The sequence below is a fragment of the Dufourea novaeangliae genome, unplaced genomic scaffold (assembly GCF_001272555.1).
Source record: "Dufourea novaeangliae isolate 0120121106 unplaced genomic scaffold, ASM127255v1 scaffold205, whole genome shotgun sequence".
Classification (NCBI taxonomy): domain Eukaryota; kingdom Metazoa; phylum Arthropoda; class Insecta; order Hymenoptera; family Halictidae; genus Dufourea; species Dufourea novaeangliae.
The window spans coordinates 447,941-472,287 of NW_015374106.1; the positions used below are offsets into that span (position 1 = coordinate 447,941).

At 35.1% G+C, this 24,347-nt stretch overlaps 2 protein-coding genes across 2 annotated transcripts; one reads left to right on the forward strand and one right to left on the reverse strand.

The window, feature by feature from the left end:
- Positions 1-1,059: 1,059 nt before the first annotated feature.
- Positions 1,060-15,745, forward strand: LOC107190856 (Usher syndrome type-1G protein homolog). Its single transcript, XM_015579742.1, has 7 exons — positions 1,060-1,271; positions 6,408-6,551; positions 10,878-11,150; positions 12,373-12,646; positions 13,963-14,271; positions 15,154-15,355; positions 15,480-15,745. Exons 1-7 carry the CDS (start codon positions 1,249-1,251, stop codon positions 15,743-15,745), a joined length of 1,491 nt encoding a protein of 496 aa, XP_015435228.1. The 5' UTR covers positions 1,060-1,248.
- A 5,608-nt stretch (positions 15,746-21,353) lies between these two features.
- Positions 21,354-24,346, reverse strand: LOC107190850 (UPF0472 protein C16orf72 homolog). Its single transcript, XM_015579735.1, has 5 exons — positions 23,826-24,346; positions 23,493-23,564; positions 22,483-22,654; positions 22,069-22,214; positions 21,354-21,841 (listed from the first exon to the last, which is right to left on the reverse strand). The coding sequence occupies exons 1-5, from the start codon at positions 24,262-24,264 to the stop codon at positions 21,699-21,701; spliced, it is 972 nt and encodes a 323-aa protein (XP_015435221.1). The 5' UTR covers positions 24,265-24,346; the 3' UTR covers positions 21,354-21,698.
- Between the last annotated feature and the right edge of the window lies 1 nt (position 24,347).

Below are 24,347 nucleotides of genomic sequence, written 5' to 3' on the forward strand. Positions count from 1 at the left end.
CCACGCCCCTTGCTCACACGTAAGTAGCATTCAATTCCCGCGCTACCGTACTGCACGGAAGCCACGCCCCTCGCTTACACGTATTTCTGACACACGTGCACGTACCCTACTCTGTCGCCCACACACCCAAGTCGGACACATACGGTGTCGCGTTTAACACGAATATCTCATCACTCATCAGAAACAGCGAAATGTATATAATACTGCTTTAATAAAATGTTGCATTGTTTTTATTGGTGCAATGAATATTGGTGGAATAAATATTGGTGGCAATTTCATTGCTTCTTGTCTCGCGGATAACACGTAATTGATGAAAGTGCTAACGAAACTAGACATTTGCCACTAAAATATGTCACGAATTATTAACTTTTTCACATAATACCTTAATACTTTATTACGCAGTATATTTAGAAGGATCGATTTATATATAAAAAAAAAGTATTTTTATTCCATAGTATTTCAATATCATTAATAAAACAACATAATTAACTTTGAGAACTCAAAAGATCCTTCAGCTACGAAGAAACTGTTACTGCTAAGTAATAGTCCTCTCCATACTACAAAACTTCTGTGAATACAATTGTTTGAGATATCTAAAAATAATGGAGATAATTAACATAACCGTAAAGTACGTATATCCAGCCCACCCTATATGCGGCTACGTCGCACAACTGAACGGCCGAGTGGTGGGGAAAGCGCTCGGGTAAATGGTCACCGATTCCTGCACGGTTCTTGGAAATTTAGTCCTCTACAGCCCTCACTCGTGCGGGAATCGAATGTCTACTGTATGCATCTCGTAAGTGATCTCTTCGAAGTCTGGTCGGTAAAGTAGAGACAGGTCGCACACTGCGCAGCGATATAATACCGAACGGCAGGTGGCGGCCCGTATACATGCGGGGCAGTCGGTATAAGTGAAAAACACGGTTGGAACGGGTGAGCGAGAGAGAGAGAGGACTTATCAAATTAACGGTTGGGAGCAGGACAGATTGGGTGAGTGGCAACAGAAGATCGTCGGAGTGTCTACACTGCCTACGTCCGTTTGAACAGTGCACCGCTGGACGCCATACTCGGCACGCGTGGTTCCTCGATTCCCGATGAGTGGCATGCACGGTGGTTTAATCCCCGTGTTCGTTTGTTTGTTCAAAATAACCCTTACGTAAGAAGTGCCAGACAACCTAGTCCCCGGCTCGGTAGGGATGTTTATCATCGGTGAACGACAAAACTCCGAAAAAGGGACAACGAACAGAAATGACGTCCGAGCGGTTTCACAAGTGAGTTTCCCTTTGCAACCAGCGACAGACTTTTCGCATACCGTCGGGTTTTCGTGTTCTTGTTTCCATGGAATCGGTAGTACACCCTCAGGCCCGTAGCAGGATATCTATTATACCCCGAGACCCAGGAAGCAGAGAGAAATGTCGCGGAGCCAGATTCTTGTCTCCGGCTAGGAATGAAAAAAATGATATGCCTGGTTAACCATGAGAACGAAGTATTGCATTCAGAAATTTCGATCGCTGGCTGCTATTCAAATAGGGCATAGGTTGTCATACCGGGGAAAACTTGTTATTTCGTAACCGATGCGGCATTAAACATCACGTTGCTTCGTTTCTACACGGTACACACTACCGTGAAATGATTCATTGCGATCGCTTCATCGGGATGTAGAATTTCTTTGGTGAAATTTGTATTAAGTAGCAATTTTCTATTTATTCGAATACGACTATTCTCTAGGGGTGTCCGGGTACCCGAAACTAGGGGCTTGGGACGGGACGGGATCGGAGATCGGGCCACTCGGCCGAGCACTCGCCCAGTGTGAACACATTTTCCAGTGCTTGGCCGAGCAAACCGGCGCCGTGGACACTCGGCTGCGCACTCGCCCAGTCTGAACGCAATATTGTAGCAATCTGCCAATAATTCAACGAGAAAATCGACGGGCGAGTAAATAGAATCATTTTTTTAAATGGATCCGTATACTCGGTTGTACTAGATTTGGGCGTAAAACCCGTAATATGAGACTTTTATGGTACTTGAACTTCGTTCAGGGCCGTGTGATGTCAACTCGAAACTGTTTCTTCCTTTTTGGTACATTTAACAAAATTTTATACAGCATACAATTTGGAAAACAACCGGTTTTATTACACGTTGTCTACCTTTTAAGATTGAAAGAAACTAATTGGCCATTGTAGAGTTGCTATTATATTCGTGCCAATCTATATTCATTGTAGGGGAGATCGGGGCAAAGTGAGCCTAAAAAAGTTTAAAGTAGAATAAAATATTTTCTTTTCGATAAAAATGTGTACGAATAAATTTATAACATAATTTAAACATTACTATTGACAAATTACGAGTAGCAATACTTCAGACAAACTTCAAATATTTTAAAATTCAACTTAAAACAAAACGCCAAAAGGCTCGCTTTACCGCATGTATGGCGTAAAGTGAGCTCCTGCCTGAAGTAAAGTGTTACGAGCCAGGGTGGCGAGCAGCGCGAGAGTCCGGCGGAGTACGTCTTCCAAGGAATATGGTTTATCAGTTTGTTAGTGAGGTGCGCGGACGAATCTGATGCGAAATCAGAGAACCGCTAGGATGGTCGAAAGTGAGGACGAACCCGATGCGAAATCGGGGAGTTTCTAGGATGAGATTTTGCAGACGAACTCAGCGCGTAGCTGAGGAGCTGCGAGGAGGGTGGAAAATCTGTACAGACGAACCTGATGCGAAATCAGGGAGCCGCTGGATTGGTCAAGTTTCGTGGACGAATCCGACGCGAAGTGGGGGAGCCACTAGGTTGGAAAACTCGTGGAAAAGTAAGACGTGCGGACGAACCTTATGCGAAATCAGGAAGCCGCAGGAAATGTTAGTTAAGCCTCGTAACTCGTTTTATGAATTTAGACACAACTCGAGCGGTAACGTTGTATCGTGTGGGAAAGGTCAACTACGATTGTAATGATTACCAAACCAATGAATTTTAATAATAAAATTATTCATGTTTATTAAAGAACATTACGTGGAAACTATACAAGCAGTCTTTGGTACAAGTGTAAAAGGTGTAGTGTTGTCGCGGTAAAGTATTAAATGTTATATTACCGGTTAAATGCTCGGTGTTAACGCACTAGTAATACGGGAAGTAAGAGTGGTTTTGAAAGATTGCCGAATAGTACTTCAACCGAACTCGCGGATTCTATAAGGTTAACTGATAATTCGAAAGGGAACTTAAGCCCGATCTCACTGGATACAACCGACTTTTTACCGGATATACACTGGTATATACTACCTCTACAAGTGACTGTACTATTCTGGCCCCCGAGGGTTAAAATCAGAGGGTTTATATAGTCCCAAAACTGGGTGAGGTTTCATTAGAATTTCTTTACGAGGAAATCTTAACAGTCGCGAGTGAATCATGATTCTGTCTTTAGGTTGCTATCCAGTTGGTCGAGATTACGCTTTCCTATTACTCGAGGAATAAACAGACGGAATTTTAGAGTGTTTTCCATTGCCAGGCGCACGATAGAATACGATTGAAAATAAAATTATTCTCCATACGTAACAAAAATGAGCTGAAATAAAATGTGACTTTTAACCCGTAACCGACGTCGCCCCATTTTTGTATCTTAAATAATTTGACATTGTCAAGCCTACACTTATTTCTTATACATACTGGAGTTATATATATAATGTTTAATTTTAGATAGTCCGTAGAAATAAGTGTGACAAAACAAAAATTTTGCGGGAGTCTCCTAGACTACCCGAGATCGGTTACGGGTTAATTAAGGTCATAATTATTAAATTAACTTTATTTGGATTTTTTAAATATTCAAACTATTTTTTAATACAAATTTAACGTTACTAAATTTTAATTAGTTAAACACATTTTCTTCTGAAATGAAATTAAAATTAATAAAAAACCTTATTACGACGAATACGTTTAGAATTAACAATGCTTTCAACAGCTATACCACTCGTCACTTCACGAATATCTTAATTTTCCACTACTGTATCGTTATTACCACTCGCTATTATGACATTTTCTCTAATACTGAGCATAGCTAATGCTGCCTGATCAGTAAATATCTCTGACATTCGTAAATAAATAGAAACGTCATATATATTTCTACCACTGTCATTGAGAACAATCACAGAAAGCACGTAAATGATCAACCAAACGATTTGATATTTATCCGAGCACATATTTATGTCGGTAACAGTTATTATTTTCTTATTACCAATATCATTAATAAAAAGACATAATTAACTTTGAAAACTCAGAGGATCCTCCACCTATGAAAACATTGTTACTGCTAAGTAACAGCCCTCTCCATAGTAAACAACTTCTGCGAATAAACTTTCCTGATATCTCCAACAATTACGGAAATAATTAACGTAACCATAAAGTGCGTATATCCAGCCCACCCTATATGTAGCTGCGTCGCACAACTGAACAGTCGAGTGGTGGGGAAAACACCCGGGTAATTGATCACCGATTTCTGAAATTCTGGCCCTCTACAGCTGTAAACTACAGCCCCGACTCGTGCGGGAATCGAATGTCTATTGTAGCAGTTTCGTCTCATTCTACTTACACTTTCATTCCAGCGAATCCATTACCCACAGCGCACAGATGTCAAGACCTGTGTACGCTAAATGATTTGTAACAAGGAGAAAATTATCATGCGAGTAACTCGTTAATACTTTGCACTTTCTCTAACTTGTTTGCCCTCTTTTCTCATTTGCAGAGATTTCTTCGTCTACCTTTTCTGAATTCAGCGATAAAGATACATAAAACTACATTATAAAACATTCGCGACAACTCAATGATGCAATTATCGTGAATATATCAAACACTTTTCGAACAATTAGTTGCGGGAATATACGAACCTTCGTGTAGAAAAGGACTAATTAAAGTTAGAAAACGCGGCGAAACTGTATCACGTGCGAAGTCGTATTATTGTCACGCAATGTGTCGAGATCAACTCGTTATTAGAGCTACAAAATTATTTTAACTACTTTCTTGTGGGTAAAAATAGTAAATAGTAATGTGTAATAGTTTTGTTACAAATAACTAATAGTAGTTTAGTTGCAGATAATAATTAATTATATTTCGGTTATTTAATACAGTTACCATAAATTTATCACTGGTTCAACTTTTTATTTGTAATTAGCAACTTATAAAAGCGTATCGCGTAATAAGTTTCACTACTTAAATATCAGGATCGTATATTCTTTATAAAATACACGACAGTTTACAATAATTTAGTATTTCACAATTTTGTACTATGCATTTATTAACATATTGTTTCACTCTAAGGGTTTTAATATACCATAATTGGGGTAACTTTGAATCACTTAGTCAGGGGTAACTTTGTTCCAAAGTCAGAAAATTATCATTTTCGTTTTGGCAGCTCTTTTGCAGGCATTTTTACATGAAATACCTTTTGTTTTTGACATAATTTTATTGTAAGTGAAACTACTTCCTAGATTAAAAAATCTCTATTACTTGCTTCAAACTTAACAAAGTACATCTGTGCAACATTATACAAAATCGAATTTCCATTAATATTGAACGTAGAAAAATGAAAAGGAGAGGAATTATACGCATACTTGTTTCAGTGCTACGTACAGTCGCAGGCATATACATACATATGTATGTTACAAATGTCAGGTAAATCTGGCAGTAAGCTCACTAGTTTATACGTATCCACTTATATTAGTTTATTTCATATTATTAGACTGCAGATTTTTATGCAAAATGACATTTATAAAGACAGGAGCAAATGTAGAAATTTATTTTTACTCTTAAGTATTTTATTGGGTTCAAAATAAAATAGACTGTGAGTGTCCCACATTTTTATTAAACATCCTATATATCAATTGTAAGTTGTAATTATATTTTAGTGTAAAAAAAAGCTTTAATTTTCTATCATGAATAGTTCTGCAAAGAATAAGAATGGATCTTGGATTGTAGTTGGAATCAACATATCTTAATAAAAATGGCGAAGGTGATGCAAAAATGATAAATATTATTAATCTTGAAACTATTCTTACAGTTAGTACAACTATAAATATGAAATAACGATAAAAAAAAAAGAATCACGAATACCAGGAAGATCTTTGTTACCCTGTCCTCAAATCTAACAAAATTTTATGTAAACACGGTTAGATTGAAAAAATTAAGGCTTCGAAAAAATTGCTTGAAAATAGACGAAAACGCCATAGCAGCGTGAAAAATACATGCGTGTTTTATTTTGTTAAGAATAGTGGTTTATCGGTATAGCAAGTATTTACAACATTAGTTATCCAATTTGCTACTGATACGTCCAGAAAAAATTGCTAATAGTATTTAATACGACGCAAAGCGTCTCTTAATATATTTTAATGTATAGTTGGTAATAATTTGCAAATAATCGTTTTTGCTACAGAGCTGCACGCGACCGCGCCTTGGACATCTTACAAGAAGCAACAAAAAAGGATTGTAACGCCCGGGATGACGGAGGAATGACCCCCACATTATGGGCAGCCTTTGAAGGTCATATAGATGTGTTGAGACTGCTCGTCGCCAAAGGGTATGCTCACGAAGCTATTGAATTATAAACACGTTCGAGAAATATCTGTAGAATGTGGTCTCCTCTGAGTCCTCTGTATCCATTACTTCTGATAGCTGGTTCAATTTTAGAATGAAATTGCACTTGCATTTGACTATCATTACAAAACGGTCTATTTTGCTTTATAACACAGTTATAATTATTAGTACTTAGATATTTTTTACTAGCAATTATTAGATGCACCAATCCACGTTTTTTATAGAATGTCGTATCTATTGCTAAAAATATGAATAATCTATACTATCTTAAAAATGTTATTCGTTCTTCTGCGATTTCCTACACCAAATTTATGAAATAAAGGGTAACGTTGATGTGTTGTAGTTAAAGGATATTTCTTCATTACCAAATGAAACGGTGAAATACTCATTGGCACACATAAGAATATTATTTTACTCCATTACAGTTATGTTTGTATTTTAATAGGCAACAAAATAGTGGACATTTTTTTACATTGATCAGGACGTTCCATACTTTTATTTAAATATATTGTATTAACCTGAAATAATTTAGTGTACGTATATTTATATTAATATAATTCCATAAAAGAATAGAATCGAAATTTTTTGGCAGAAACTTCTCTTTACAGAATTGGCAATAACTGTACTATAATTAGTTTTATATATTATTTTCACAATCTTATTAATTATTGGTAACGAATACTAATAGAACAATTTTACGATACTTTTTAACATCTTAAAATACGGTGATACTAGTATTGACATGTATAACGACCTATTGATAAATTCATCTTTATACAAATCGACTGTTTAAAATTGCAAAATCTAAAAGAAAAAGCTAAATCCAATGAATCCATAAATATTTATTTAAAAGGTATTATTTCTACGAGAGGTTTACGATGTCCCTTTGTTCTCCTGTTTAACCTTGGAAAACATCATGCAAATTAAGTACGAGGTCGTCGTGGCTAGTGAACACGAAAGTTTGAACAATACCACGTACCAATGACATCCATGACGAAACATCGAAAAAATTGCATTCGACAGTGCATCGAAAAAATTGCATTCGACAGTGCAACAATGATTATTTTTTTTCTCTTTCTCAAACAACGTGTGTATACCACCTGAGTTTCAAATTACACGATGACAGATGTGCGAAACCGGAAGTAAAGGTTATAATCTGGTATCTATCGCCCCCTCAGCGGAAATTGCGGCCAAGTCAGCAGCGGTGAGAGACAATCGAATACGAACGGAACAAAACATTGAGAGGGGAACAGAACGGAAGGGTATATACAAGGGGAACGAGGAATTGCTATTCAGACAGTCAGTTTTAACAGGTTTAACACATTTTACAATATCGATATACTGTAACAAGAATCGGCAAACATTTTTTGCAAACAATCCGATAGTGAACAATTAAAGCTGTACGGAGTAAGAGACACCATCGAGGATATTATAGTAGGTGTATAAAAAAGTAATGACTGTTTTTTCCTCAGAAACCATTTCGAAGTAATTGTTACTTAAAATAATTCCTCTTATTATCTATGAGTATTTTCTATTTTTTTTTAAAGCAAAAGTTGAACTTTTGTCAATAAAATAACATAAAACCGCAATATTAACTTACATACGACGACCATTACTGCATTCACCTAATATAGTATAATTATTTCCATATCCAAACAAGATCCATTGCTACAAATTTTCTTATTAGTGAAATGTCAGATGTATTAATGGAAAATCGAGTAGAATTTTTTTTAATATATGTTCGTTAGTAGGAGAAAAAAAATTCTTCGTTTTAAGGTTTATATGTATTTGGAACGTTTGAATCTCATATACTCTGCTCTGTACAGTCAAACCGTATTTCATAGCATCAGTTTCAACTTGAACAGACGATTATTCTCAGCCGATCTATGTATATTTCAATTAATTGAAGCTTAGAATTAGAGTTCCCTGCGACCAATGTCACTTACAAATTCTCATTTCTTTATATAATTTCCTTTAGAAAATTTACATTATGTCATCTTTGAATATGTCTTTTCTCAAAAGTTCCAGTGGTCACGAACAAACGAACTTGTTAACAAAAATAACGTCTTACAAAGATTATTGTCTTGGAAGAACATGCTATTTTTTAATTAAATTAAAACTAGAGATAGCTGTATAATGTACCATGTACGTGTTATGCGAAATTCCTCTTGTCTGTTTGTAGAATTATACAATTCATATTCTTTGATTGTCGCATCTACTAAGTTACAAACACGAGTTGTTAGACATATTTAAAATACAACACTGTCATTTTTAAAATAGGGCTACATATTTTTATTATTGCTATGTTATTAAGCATTTCAAGGGAAATTCAACGAGATATTTGACAGTTCTGTTTGAATTATTTATTATTTTACATTTATTTTATACATTTGTCAGAAATATTCATACATTGATCCGAAAAATTAGTATTCAAACAGAACTTTCAAATATGTCATTGAATTCGTCTTGAACTTGAAATACTTAATAACATGGCAATAATAAAAATATACAGTTTCATTTTTAAAAATTACATTGTTATTAAAAACTCTGTAAATAACAATTAAACAAGGGATTCAAATATTTTATTAAGTGTGTTCTATGAAATCAAACAACTTCTGTATGAAATAGTTTTTCATATTTTCAATAGTTAGAGAAGTAATAGCGTGCATTTTTACAACAAACGTATTTAAAATTCATCGTCACCTTGCTGATGAAATGATTTATTTATGTTATTTGTTATTCAGTCCATTTCTACAATTGAAGTACCGACCCACGAACGATAGAAAACGGAAGAATTATAATTATATACGTATTACTATTCTAAATATTATACATTTATATGTACTGTACTACTTCACGCTACGTTAATGTATAACATACTAGAAGTACTACACTATTATTATTTTAAATGTGTCTTACAACCGATGCTGTATTAGATTGACTGGTTCCACGGCCTCCTTCCCCAGTGGTGGGGATAACGTTCTGACACTTATCGTGGAGGAACCGGCTCACACTTATCGAGGATTCTCTGTATCGAGAGTAACTCGAGCGAGATCCTCTCAAATCGACACCTACCTTTCCGTGATCACCAATGATCCGTGAAGTACGATATAAAAGCTGAAAGACCGCACGTGCTCCATTGTGAATAAGATCGGATGTTGTTCGGTTGGCTTCAGTGCGGTCAACACACGATGGAAATTTGATATAAGACCTGCTATCCTTCCGGAACGTTGTTCCGCTCGTGCGTCGTCACGTGACAGGATACGTTACTGCAGGGATCATTGTGCCCTGTATTTTTCTCGAAGGATAAGTCCCTTTGAACGGGAACAGGCAATATTTAATGGCGATGATCATACAGATGTTCAGTGTTTCATAAAGCAATGAAATTACATACATTTTATATACATTATATATTGTATATTGAACTACATATAATTTAAAAACATTATATATTACATATTGAATTAAATACATGTATGCATTAAAATTTTCAGAGTTTATACCAGTTTTAAATTCAAGAGCTTTTTAATATCTGGACCCCACAACCAGAATGTATTAAATCACACAATTGAATGGATTTAACACTAGAACCCGTCAAAATTACGATTTAAGATATTTTATTTTACAATTACTGAAATCAAGTACATAATACTTTCATTGGAATTTATGTGAACCTCTAATTTCTTATACACTTCATACTGTAGTGTACTAAGCTATATGTATATTACACATATTAATGTCTTATAAAATTTAACTAATCATACATTCGATGCTGGTAGTTCTGGTGTTAAGACAATTAAGTCTCTGTATATAGAAATGGTGAACTTTACACTGTTTGGCTCGGAACACAGTATGAACTTAATATCATTCTTAGACTATTATATTAAAAACTAGACAATTTAGAACAAAATAATTTTTACCATCGGAAAGAATGTTCCGAAGTTTTATAAAAAAAAACCGAGGATTTTTGTTAAAAAACTAATGTTATGAGAATCAATATTTTTGAAACGTGCAAGAGGATAACAAAAATACATATTTAACCCGAAAACCAAATAAAAACACAGGTTTGGTAATGTGGGATTGATTAAGAACATTTTGAGCGTTAAGATTGCTCCTCAATAAAAAAAAAGAAAAATGTGGCATATCATGCTTTTTTCCTGTAGTCTTCAAATGGTATCACCGTTCGAGCCCTTTCGTATGTATGCACCTGTGCAGCTGCGGCACCATGTAAACACATGGATAAAACAGGAAACGTAACCCAGACTTACAGAGGGTACAACCATTTATTTTGTAACGATTTTCTTCGTAGGGGGGACCCCGACAAAACCGACTATTTTGGTAACACAGCCCTCCACCTGACAGCGGCGAGGGGCCACGAATATTGCGTCAGGTTCCTCGTAAAATTCGGCTGTAACATTTGGTCGTTAGACATCGATAGACATTCTGCCAGAGATTTAGCTGCTATAAACGGAAGGGAGTCCATTCTCCAGTTTCTGGATCTTGCACAGGCTGATCAAGAGCTTAATAATCGTAAGAAAAGCCGTATACTTCGAGAGAAGGCTGAAAAAGATGCTGAGAAAAGGTATTTGGAAGAAAGGAATATAAGAATACCCACAGAGGCAAGCAAAAGTGCAAGCATTTAATTATATTTAACGAACCGATTATGGAAATAATTATTTTAAATGTAAATATAATTTCATAAACCAAAAGTAATTACGTAATTTACTTATTTGATACTTAAATCGTGCCTTAAAAGAACTGCGACTGTAAATTAGATCTTCTCATATGTTTTTATTGTACATTATTTGATAGTTCTTCAAAAATCTTTTCAAATCAAAGAGAAATTGTAACATTCTTTTTTGCTACTTTTCGTATCATTGTTTTACTTCCCTGTTGTAAGACAATTGTAAATTGGAGAACAAAGAGAAAAGTTGATCATTTGTTTAATGCATTTTGAGTGGTTATTCTAATAACTAATTATTTACATTGTCAGAAATAATTTGCAACTAATCGTATATTAATTTATTCGATTACTTATATAGCTATGTCTCTAAGTAACATACTAAATAATTTGTATAAAAAGAAAAATGTATATCATTAAAATTCTTAATTTTACAATATCATATTGAACGTTTATTTAACGTTCCCTATTTACTTTATCTGAAATAATTTTTGTTTTAATCGTTTCTGCAAAATAAATTTTAACCTTTAAAATGACCTATAGTTCGGAATATTGTTTCTTAATTCATATTTTCAATAACTCATGACCAGATTTTCACCATTCGAGAAAATATAATATAAAATACGACCGTTGCAAGGAAAGGCTAATAAAACATTGATTTAACAAAAAACAATAACTCTGCAAGCTAGCAAAGAAAAGAAATAAGCGTGAAGATGCATAGGTATATAATTATGTACATGCCTACACTTTTGCTTAGCACTAGACTGCGGACTTCGTATTATAGATTTGTGATAAATATGGTTGAGTAACACACAATAACCAAATGAAGTTTTTGTGTACAACTTAATGAAATTTTTAGATTATTACGTTATTATATATAACAGAGTAAAGTCATCAGTAGAGAAAATAAAATTGTATTAATTTCCTCTATTCATCAATCAATCTACAAAATGACGAATGTACACTGTCACGTTATATAGATAATCAACATTTATAAATTTCAAGATACAATTTGATGTACATAACCGATATAACACGATACGATGATTTTTATTTATAATTTACAATTACATTTCCAATAAAATTGCATTACAACACGTAATATCGCCGGTTCTATGAACAGGTTAAAAGAATACATGAAGAAGCAAAAAATGGCGGAAATTAGGGCCGAGAAGGAGCAAAAAAAATGGTCGAAGGATCGAACGAAATTAGACATAGCTATGGTGCACGAAACTGGTATCCTACCTTGCAAACCCAGTATATTGACCTTCAAAGGTCGAGTGAAGCCATCGCCAACATTCAGCGATATTGTCGGCACTACCGCCAAGAAGCATGGCAGTACGGTCTGTAGGAAAGCTTTAGCGAGAAAGGCTGTCGATGATTTTAAAGTAGTAGAGGTAAGACTTTTAAATTATTCCCTTGATACCTATTGTACACAATGAGCCATAACTTCAAATACCTATAATTAATCTCACTACGGCTACTTTAAATACAATAAAAATTAACATTCAATAGAGAGGGAGAATGAATCAATTCTAATAATTCATAGTATATACTATATATACTGAACATTTCCACTACGCGTAAGATTCATGCAAACTGTCGAGTCCGAACTGTTTAAGTTATTAATAAAATAATTTTCCGTGCATCGTATTTTTTGTGATTTTATTTTGATTAGGATTCTTTTCACAAAATGTTTTACATCAATTTTCCAATTTAAACCCACACGCAGTAAATGTAACTTTCAGCAATAATCCACCTGATAATCTAATTTTTCTTAAAGAAATTCAATGTGAGTTATTTAGTATGAATAAATGCAATTGTTTAAATGACGTTTCCGGAAGAGTATAGTATATACATATAAGTATAGTACTATAATGGTGTGCTAAAGACAGTTACGTGTATCAATTAGTGATTCACAATCTATTTAATAAATTGGCGATAAAATGTCAATACAAGATACCGACATTTTCGTTGATAAAATGGCAAAAAGTGATGGAAAATGTGGGAGAATTTTATTGAGCCACCACAAGATTTTGATTTTTTCAAAAACAGATGGTAAATTTGACAGAAAATAATGGATAAAAAATGGTTAACAGATTAAAAGATAATGGTTTTAAACAGTATATTGTTTAAAAGTATAATATACAGGGTGTATCCAACAAAAATGTTGGAATACCCGGAAATAGAAGACACGTAAGATAAATTCAAACAAGTTTTTCCTTAGCAAAAATGTTACCAAAACCTCGGATAACATTTTTGCTAAGAAAAACCTTGTTTCAAATCACCTCAAAAGTCTCCCATTTCTGGGTCCTCCAACATTTTTGTTACACCCTGTATATTAAAAAATATAAGATATACAAACACACGCAAGAGAAAACAAAACATTTTACTGTGACGTTAAAACTATAAATTTTTAAACACAAAATTTTCGAAAAAAAAAACAAAAAGCATACTCTAGGATTTCTGTACTCGGCATTATCGTTTTATTTTACTGTGAGGGAGGTAACACTTTGACTGCCATATCGACCATACATGGCTAACAGATTTCTTTCTCTGCGGCTAAAAATTCATATTTACTAAATTATTTAATAAAACATCTTTGGTTTATATTCATAACAATCTAGAAGGTTAAGAAGCTGAAGGCTATGACATTCTTTTGTCTCATACATTACTGCCTCTTTAACGTGACTAAGGTATATTGCATTTCTAGATCGAAGTAAATGGAAAAAAGTCAATTCGTAGTCTCACTGGCCTTAGAAGGGATTCTGAGGTGATGTACGTCGGAACTTATGAGACGCAAGCACAACAAATGGGAAGGAGAGGGAAAATTTCGGACGTTTGGGGCATATTGAGTAAAGCACAAAGTACACCTGATCTTTTGGGCGACCGTACTTTTCACGAAGACCTAGAGCAAGACGATGGAGAGGACATAAATGGCACTGGAGACGCTGCCTTCTTGCAAGAGCCTGCAAGCATTTTCAATCGACCCGGGTTTGGATCGGTGGCATTTAGGAGAGCTGTAAGTTTGCTCATGTACTTATTTGTAATGGGTTTCTTAACAGTTCTTTTTTTTACAATTTTTACAGTTTATTATATTCGTTTTACCGTTTGTTACAGTTTAGTTTAATTCTGTAAAGATCACTTCGTATTGAGCGTGTACTTTTAATATGACAACACTAAAATTTTTAGATATCGTGTCTAATTAAGTATTAAAAATAGAATCCAATTTTATATAACACATCTCACTTAGAACGACCTCCCAAATAATCTGTCAAAATCTTTTTACACTGTTTCTCAATCACCTTGTATATGTATCTCATAAATTTTCAATCATTAATGAAATCCAGTTTTTTTACTATGGCCTTTTAATTATACTATATTACTAAATTATTAATAGCATGTACACATCATCGAATAAACGTTTAAAAACATCATCTTTTACCTTCACGATAAAATATAGGTTTAGTTACAAAATAACAAGATCTGCAAAACTAATTTTAAATTTCTGTACAACGCGCAAACTGTTCAAATAAATTGGTATGGTATGAAAATAATGGAAAAAAATTGAAGAAAGAATTTTGAATAGCGAATTGACTTTGTTCAGACTGTACTGTTGCAACATGACTAGCTGCAAGCGTAAAGGTTCCGCATGGTCACCACTCACAACACTAATTACTTCGTAGAAACCTTTTCAATCTGATCAAACTGCTACCAAAGTTGATTCCTTTTCACACAATAAGTGTTAATGTCCTTAAATAAACGATGAATGAAAAATAAGTCATTACGTTACCATAATAATTGATAAAGTATTTTGTTAGTTTTTGTCTGCCATTAACATATCCAAAAAAATAACTTCACAGAAAGCGTAACGTACAATAGTCTCTTTCTTTTCTAAATTCAGATAACAACTACCTTCGAGAATCTACCTGTCTCGCAAATGGACTCGCATCAACAAAACGGCAACACTTGCGTGAATGGTTCTCTAAATGGATCTATAAATGGTCACAGAGCCAGTTCAAATGGGCATAACGAAGAACTCAGCATAGGAAGCGCAGGTAGCTTAGCTCGCAGGCAAAGCATGTGGGATGACGATTTACTTTCAGGTAAAAATATCTTCATTGGGTTAATAATCCTTCTTGTATCATTGCAACAAGATAAATATAATATCCAGCAAATTTTCTATAAATTCTAAGTTGTTAAACATTACGCTCAAACATATGATTATAGAGGAAGAGGAAGAGGAGGAGGAAGAGGAAACTGACGAAGAATGGACGCCTTTACAAAGATTCTTAGTTGCCAATAATCTGTTATCTATACACCCGGCTTTAGAGTCGGAACACATCGATCTGGAAGCTTTAATGTTGCTCACCGAAGCTGACATCGCGGTACTAAGACTTCCGCTTGGACCGAAACGGAAATTGATGAACGCGATAGCGAACCGGAAGAAGGCATTAGACGCGCCAGAGAATGTCATCAAAGATAGTAGATTGTAAATTGTTTACACTACGCGTAACGCGTATCTTTAAAGCAGTCCATACACGGTATGGTTTACCTCGAGGCCTGGCCTCGCAAGGTTGTCTCACATTAGGGGAGCTGGGTCTCCCGAAGCGTCCTTGTAATCTGTAATAGGATGGTAGGCCGTGCCGAATGCACGGGCATGAGTGACAAGGCTGAGAAAGAGCCACAAAGAGTGAAGCGTTCAACGTGATCTCATAATATTCACATACTCTTAATGTTTGGAATAATTTTATCCATACCATTATATATTAGTTAAAAAGAACGATCCTTTACAATTAAAATTAAATAAAGATAAAGTTTATATCTTTAATAATTGCACAGATAAATATTCTTTTGTAAAGCTAGTTTTCGTAAAATTCGGTAATAACTGCAAAATTTTAGGGTTGGCATCTTTATGATTTCAAAATTAACGAAATTATAACTTACACCCCTCTTATTTTCACATGGACTATAAATTTGACCAAAATTCCAAATATCGTGTACAAAAGTGATCTGCTTAGCGTGGAATTTTTATACCCATATATGAATTCGTCTGAAGAAGAACTTTCCCTCTTTATAGTGCAAAGGATTCACTCCAGCTACTTCATTTTTGCTGCTGTAATTCCTGACAAACGGATGGTATTGGTTCCGAGTATGATGGTGGAGACAAATGATATAAACAAAGCAATCCTGACGAAATCCGCCGGAGATGGGAGGTCTGAAGTGGCCTCAAGGCCAGATAAAATCTCCCCTCGTAGTTTTTTTGTAAACATAACGAAATGAGTTCCGAAAGAAATCGTCTTTTTCAGGAAGACTTTTTAAAATATTATATAGAAATTTCCCATGTTTCTGGGAAATAAAGATCAAATCCTACATGGGTCTGTATTTCTGCCAGTCAGCCAATTCTGACACCGTTTTCTTTTTTTACATGGTAGTTTTGCCTCTTGAATACATAAGTCTACTGCCATACCTAACAATTGCAATCTTTTTTTTCGTTTATAAATGATATTTCATTGCTTGGAAGCTGTACATACTACTGTAGGATATTCGCTTTTCAAAGAACGGCACTTTCATGGATAATTCTGAACTAAAATATTTCATTAATACTAGATACATATGTATACATTTTGCTGTCGCTCGCTCTCGTCGTAAGGACGTCGTACATCTCACCCTTTGTGACTCTTTTTCAGCCTTCTCACTCACGCACATTACCCAAAGGTCCCTTCGGGAACCTTCGTCCATGCGTTCGTTGCGGCCCCTATCATCCTGCTACAGATTAGGAGGCTTCGGGAGACCCAAATCCCGTAACGTGAGATAACCTCATGAATCGAGGCCTCGAGGTAAACCTCACCGTGTATGGCCTGCTTAAAGTAATTTTCTTCTTGCCTAATAAGTCCCTTAAGTGCCTAAAGAAACACCATGAAAGTATCTTTGATTCTAAAAACATATTGTACATGAGTATTAATGAAAGATCTACGCAAATATTTGAACTGATTCAGTTACAGTTCCATACTGAAAACAATCATTTCTACGTGGTTTTATACATTGAGACAATTCCTTTGACTAAACGGTGTAATAAGTCCAACAAGATTATGTCGCAAATCAGCTCTCGGTTACAATTGAATCAAACGGGTGAATGAACGTATAAAGCTGTTTGCCATTACATATATTCCGAGTTCTGAAATGTGACAAACGTCCGTCCAGCTCTGTGAAACAACAGACTTCAATCATCGCCATAAGAATGCGAAAAATGTAAGATGCGTTGGAACATTAATAATAACCAGGTTATTGTGTAAAGCCTCAATTAGCCTTAATTCTTGTATTGCGTATGGTGCCTTAATCTAATGGAACGTACTTCTCGTTAAGATTATGAATGTAAATGAAAGTGTAAATACCAACACAGCAGACTGTACCTCTACAAAGTCCCTCGAGTAGCATTAAGGAAATGGAATTCGACTTTGTTATCGATCGAACGTTATGTAAGTAAAACGAACGTTATACAAATTTTGTACAAATCAAACGCGAAAGAAATAAATCATGTAAATACGACCAATCATTAAGTATTGTTGTACTTTTCTTGCACCGTTGAAGAATGGTATCCATGAGAAATAAGACAGTAACAGTGAAGTAGCCATGTGTTCTTTGTAATTTTATTTGTAAATGATTATCTTATAAACAAGAGACGCAAAAATATAGAAGCTTCTTCTGTACGCAAAAAATAACAGCACCATTTCTCGCTTCACCGCGAACATAAACATTTTTTGTGTCATATCACGGCTGTTTTGTGTTCGTGCAATTATTATAATATGATAGTACGCTTGTTAGGAGAGAAGAGGGGGTACGTCACGTTTACGATTAATGTGCATCAGAATAAAAAAGGTTCGTAGAAAATTTCACGATGTCCTGTGTCTCTGCAAAACACGTACACATTTCTACGCACCTGTATGACCAGCGTACGGACTACATTTACTGTGAAAAAGATATGATACAGAAGTGGTTCCTTGCGATCCCATCTACTAAGGCTGTACGATTAATCGATTAATGGGTAATAAATACAATGGTGTTTGGTTCACCTTATCCGATTATTCTAAACAACTATCGGTTCGTTAATATAAAAACGGATTAAATTCTTTCGTCTTCAATTTACTATTAATCGATTAATTTGAGAGCTCTATAATGCTACTTTGTCTACTTCTATACGAATACAGAACAGTCGGTTTTGCGTTAATGGCAACTTGTTCATTGGAAACTCCTTTTGGCAGAGAGTACGAATTACACATTCCTTTGAAAAAAAGAAAATACGGAAGTCGTTGATATTCGAAAGAAAATAACAATTACTTTATATGTAAAATCTAAGTTCCTTATGAGAAATATGTTACTCATATACTTTCCTATATCGAATTTATAATCTCGAGAATAGACTCGCTTAAAAAGAACGATTACTTGTACAGAATTTTTAGCCATGAATAATGAAAAATTGAAGTCGAAAGAGATACTTTGTTTCGGCACAACACAGCGTAGATCATTAATAAGATTACCTTTTCCCACGAGAAAGGGAAAGCTCTCTATAGACATGGGAAAATTCTGTTTGTTGCCCTCGAGGTGTCGTTTAACGTGTACAGTTAGTGTTGCATTATGCAATATGAGAGAAAATGCCAATTGCATCAGTGAAAATATCACGCGTAATGTTCGAACCAATAAAACGTTGTCAATCCAATTCTCTAAACAAACTCAAAATAAATCTGAGAACACCTCTCTCTCTCTCTCTCTTTCTCTCTCTCTCTACTGACAAAAACAAAAACAACAGTGTCTATACAAAATGATTCGATGTTCCATCATCAAGTATGTTCTTCTTATCAATAAAATATTGCTAAGTATGGCATCTTCAATGTGTTCTCCTATAATGTGTTCTTTTGGTAAGAGTTACCTTTGTACGAAACATTTATCAAACATGTAGTAATCTATAGGACAGCGACAGAAGAAAACTGTTTCTTTCTTAACCTAGATTTTGAAAAACGAAGTTTGTGAACATCATATGAAAACCTGAAAACCAGTTGTGCAACTAAATTTCATACGTACAAAGATACCCCTGGATATTATTACTTTACATTTCGTTGGAATGGAATTTTCAGATACATGACCCTGCATTACCAAAGTAGAGTCAAGTGGAGTCCTTGGAGTTTTATTAACTGTCGATTATACGATAAATATTATTAAAGCTATCGCATAGTTGTCAATATTAATAATGATAATAATATTAGCAATACTCCTAAGGCTATCGTTTATCGTTATCATTATAAACATACGCTATATTTACAATTGAACAACAACTTTTTTTGCTCGTCTCCGGAACGGTACTCAATGTTGAGAAAAAACCAAACAGAAACGAGTTCGCTTCTAAATGAATTTCAAAGAACATGTGGAAGGAAATCCGGAACGCATATATAGGAAAATCAATCTTCATTTTTAAATTAATTTACCGGCACTTCCGTTGAATAAAACGATCCCAAAGTTCCTTCGAATTGCTGGTCTTCAAAATTCAGATAGAAGTTCTTCTAGACACAATGCCTAAATATAATATACATTTACAGTGATCTTAAAAAAATGAGTGGTAAATCAATCTAGTAAGCCTTTGAACCTAATGCTTCTCATGAAATATGCATATATATGTATACATACGATAAAGTATGTGTACATATACATACAAATAGCAAAGAGCTGTCGTGTCTTCTTGACAATGGCTACACTAAAGATGGAAAGTTCGCTTATTAATTAGGTCCATAGTAACAGTTGTGGAAAAGTAGATAAAAAAAAGCATTGTACTGCTTTTACGTAGATTTTGCCCCGAGACACATTTTAACGCGACTGTTCAGCCCTTTGCTTATAATATATATATCATAAGAAGTAAATCAACATTTACACTACCATGATGTTTTTCATGGCTAACCAATTGATATTGGGTACTGAACGATTAAAAGTAACTCCATATTTAAATCCTTCCCGCCGATCCGTTAATTCCATCCATCGCTCCTGTTTGATATAAGCATTACTTAATCCTAGCTTGTTTAAGATTTATAACTACACGAAATCTATTTAAGAATTTTTACCAGTAGTTACACAGTTATGAGCACCCGCGACACACATGGAAAAAGTAAAACGTAAACAATATTCTTTTCTTGTTAACGTCCTCTTCAAATCTTGCTTCCAAGTTCGACCCCATATACTAATTAAAACTTTGGCGTGAATGTCATGACGCAGAAAAACAATACGGTGAATAAATGTTTTTAGATTCCTTCCATGGGATCGCACACGAATACATGTAAAGCAGATATAAAATTACAAACGAAAGGATTACAGAGACAATTAAATATATTATCCAAAAAACAATTTTCATAGTTACTCTACATATAGAGGTCGCACAACAGAAAATGTGACTTCCGCGATTGATAAACAGAATTTACAAGATTACAGAAAACGAACAATTTTCCAACGCACTTATTTGTTTCATGATCGTTATCTTATACTCTTGTCCCATCACTGATCTTTTATCGTTCCTTTTTATTGCCAACAAAATCCGTATAAAATGATCTTTTTATTCATATAAGCTTCCAAATATCAATGACCTACGATCACGTAATAATCATAACAATATTATAATCAGAGGGCTAAGCGATCCTTTGGATTATTAAATATTCTACAAACATCTCCCAGTCCCCTTTTTCCCCATTCTATTAGGATCGTGGACAATAATGTAGTTACAAAATATTAAAACACCGTTTCATCACTTGCCGAACATTCCATTTGAACATGATACAGTACACCGCGGAGTAGCTGCAAAATATAGTCAAGTATTCGCTGCTGATTTTAATATACACATCAACTGTGTGTACAACATGGTAGTTGCAGCTTTCATCATTTCATAGTTTACAAGTCGATAAATTGATTGATCACGTATATAGATTTCTTGTACACAAAACAATGACATTCACTTTGTATGGGCACTTCAAATGATATTTTGAAATACGTTACTATTATCTCACTGCTTATATAAATAAATAAATAATTTTAAAGCAAAATTCTACCACGTACAATAGTGATTTCCATGTGTCCCAACTTTAAACATACTCGTGCTACGATTTCCCCAAACAGCAATTTTTTTATATTAGAACGACTATTTCATAATTAAATTATTCACCTTATCTTTAAATATCAAAACCAGAATTGTCGAAACACCTAATCGACAGTTAAAGAGAAACTCGACAGATAATATGAAATATTCAAAATATACGAATGCGTTTCATGATGGCAATGCAAATCAGTGCCATCTTCCTGAAAGGATTATGTTTAATCGGGAACTATGTAGGGGAGATGAATCGTTAATAATTAATTGATCAATTGATTAATTAATGGGGAACAAGGGAGTGTGGTTACTTTACACATCGCGCGCCGTTACATGAAACGCGAACGTTTGTGCGTGGGAGATCCCATATCCACATCATGCGAAGCAGGCCGTTTGTGATGTCGAGCAAATTCGCTACTAATAAAGGCCGACAATTCGGCTTGTCTTCCAGTACGCCGAGACATTGGTGAACCTATCCAATTATTAAAATATTGTAATTAGCTCAAAATAAAATTATACTATATAATTATACTATACTAAATCATTGTTCAGTATTCAAATATACATATTTATGTCACTGCAAATTGACAATATACGAAGTATAAAAATACGCCTGTAGCTAATTTTACTAATATTATAATTTAATATGAATTAACTATGTTGCCTTCTTACACATTAACCATAATAAATTAATCTTACCAGATAATGCAATTGCTTCTCTAAATGTGTGTAATTCAGGATCAGGATCATTTCCAGTTGTTGCTGTTGGTGCAACAACCATACTTGGTGTTGAACTTTGTGATGGAGGCGAACCACACACCATCATTCTTGGTTTAGGTGAACTCCTGGAAGTTATGACAAGCTTCAATTTATAATATATTTGTGTGTCTGTAAATAATTAATTATATTATACGTGCATTCTGTCACTATGACAAACCTGACAAAAGGAATTGTTGCATTAATGTCTAAAAAATAAAAAACATTTAAATCTTACAGACAGTGAAGTATGCTAAAAGAGCTCAAATTTTTCTTTACAGCTCCTGAAATTACTTTACATAAAAGCTATTACAATTACATTTGTTTATGTTGTAACCAATCCTATGAAATATTTACCTATGTGAATGTGGTCGAGGAGGAGGTGGTTTCCCAGCAAGATATGCTAAAAGGTCTTCTCTGCGAATCATACGCCTTTTTTTCCTAGCCCAATTCATTATTTCTTTACTACGCTTTTGACGACCCGTTTCTATGCCTAGCTCACTGCATCGACGCATGCTGTCCACCGAATCTGTTGAAATGTTTAATTACACTTAAGATCCAAGTTGACAGCACGTGTACAAATAACATAAATAAACAATACAAAATTTTCATAGCTAACTACAACGTACAATTTGTTCATCTCAATAAAAATGAATACATGTATACAATAATGCATAATCATTCAATAACAAACAAGAAAAAAGCTATAATGAATCCATTTGTCTGCTCAATATATGTAAGAAGCAACTAATGACAAAATAAAAATTTTATTCTACGGTACATTATTAAAATAATCTACATTTCAAGCCAAAAACTCTAGCAGCAAAAATTCTTGGTACAAAAATATACTCTGTTAGTCAGAAACTGAGCTGTGGTATAAAAATATCAACATTAACATAATTTCTAAATCAAACATATGATCAACAAATACAGCAGTGCAGTGATCGACAAACAACTTTAGCTATTGTTTGAATTACAGATTTACAGCTACAAACAAAAAATAATATAATCGTTCAAAAACGACCAGAGTTTATTTCCCTTTTCTATAAATATTCGTAAGTCTTAAAAGTTCGCGTCAATTAACAGCTGACCTTCAGAATTGGTCAGCTGTGCAAAGCGTTCTGACGCACACCACATGCAGAGATGCATCGTCGATGTGTGCGCGTGAGTGACGGCTGCACAAAAGGATGACCGAATAGCGGGGGTGAGGAGCAAGGAGAAGGGTAAAAAGCAACGGAGAAAGGACAGTATTAAACAGAGGGAGAGACAGGGAGAGAAGTAAAGAGAACGAGAGAGAGAGAAACGAAGAGAATGAAGGTTTATCTTGTTCGCATTGTTGACAAGAGAGACCAAAAAAGTGCACGCACCTTTGTACAACGACGTGACGGTACCCGCAGCAGTCTGGAAGGGTAGCCATAGAGAGACACCCTGAGTACGATCTGTAAAAGAGCAAAGTCGAAAAGAACTGGTTACACGATCAGATCAATATGTATATGCGGTGGAAAAAAAGGAAATCGAAGCAAACGAGAAGCGAGAACAGTGGCATATCGTCTTATACGTCGCACAAAATGGATGTCACGCAAAATGGTAACCACAACGAGTACGAGACGTCTCGCTACTCGTAGTCCTCGAGGCCCGTTCTACAGATGAAACAAGGGAGGATGCGAATAATGATTGGTGTTATCGTCGTGCTAGCTCGCCTTTGTACAGCTGGGCGATGGCTGACGCCGTCGTCTGAAAACTTGTCCACATCTGCTGGGAATAGAGTTCTTTCTCATTGTGTAGCTGAGTTTCGTAATCCGGCTCTGCTTCCAACGCTTCGACGCATTGTTGCTCCCAGTTGCTGTACCAGAGATCCATTATAGGATCATCTTCACTGCGATCCTCACTCATGGCTCGTCGTCCTCGAAACTCCCGTTCTGTGATCACGCCTCGCCCACCACACGCACTCGCGGCGACACCGAAATCGCGTAACCCTAAAGTCCGTGGTATCTTCCCGTTCCTCGTTTTCGTCTTACTCTGTCTCCTTACTCGCTCGTCTGCTGCACGTAACGCGAACACGGTAGCTCGCATGCACGCCACCCGAGTCAGGTCGCGGCCATTACGATGTGCCTCGCTCGAGGATCGCACGAGTTTCATGCGCAACGAAACACGAAATATGAATCGCCAGGTACGAAGAATGAACCGAATGAACCAACGGAACCAACCCAACGATACATAAT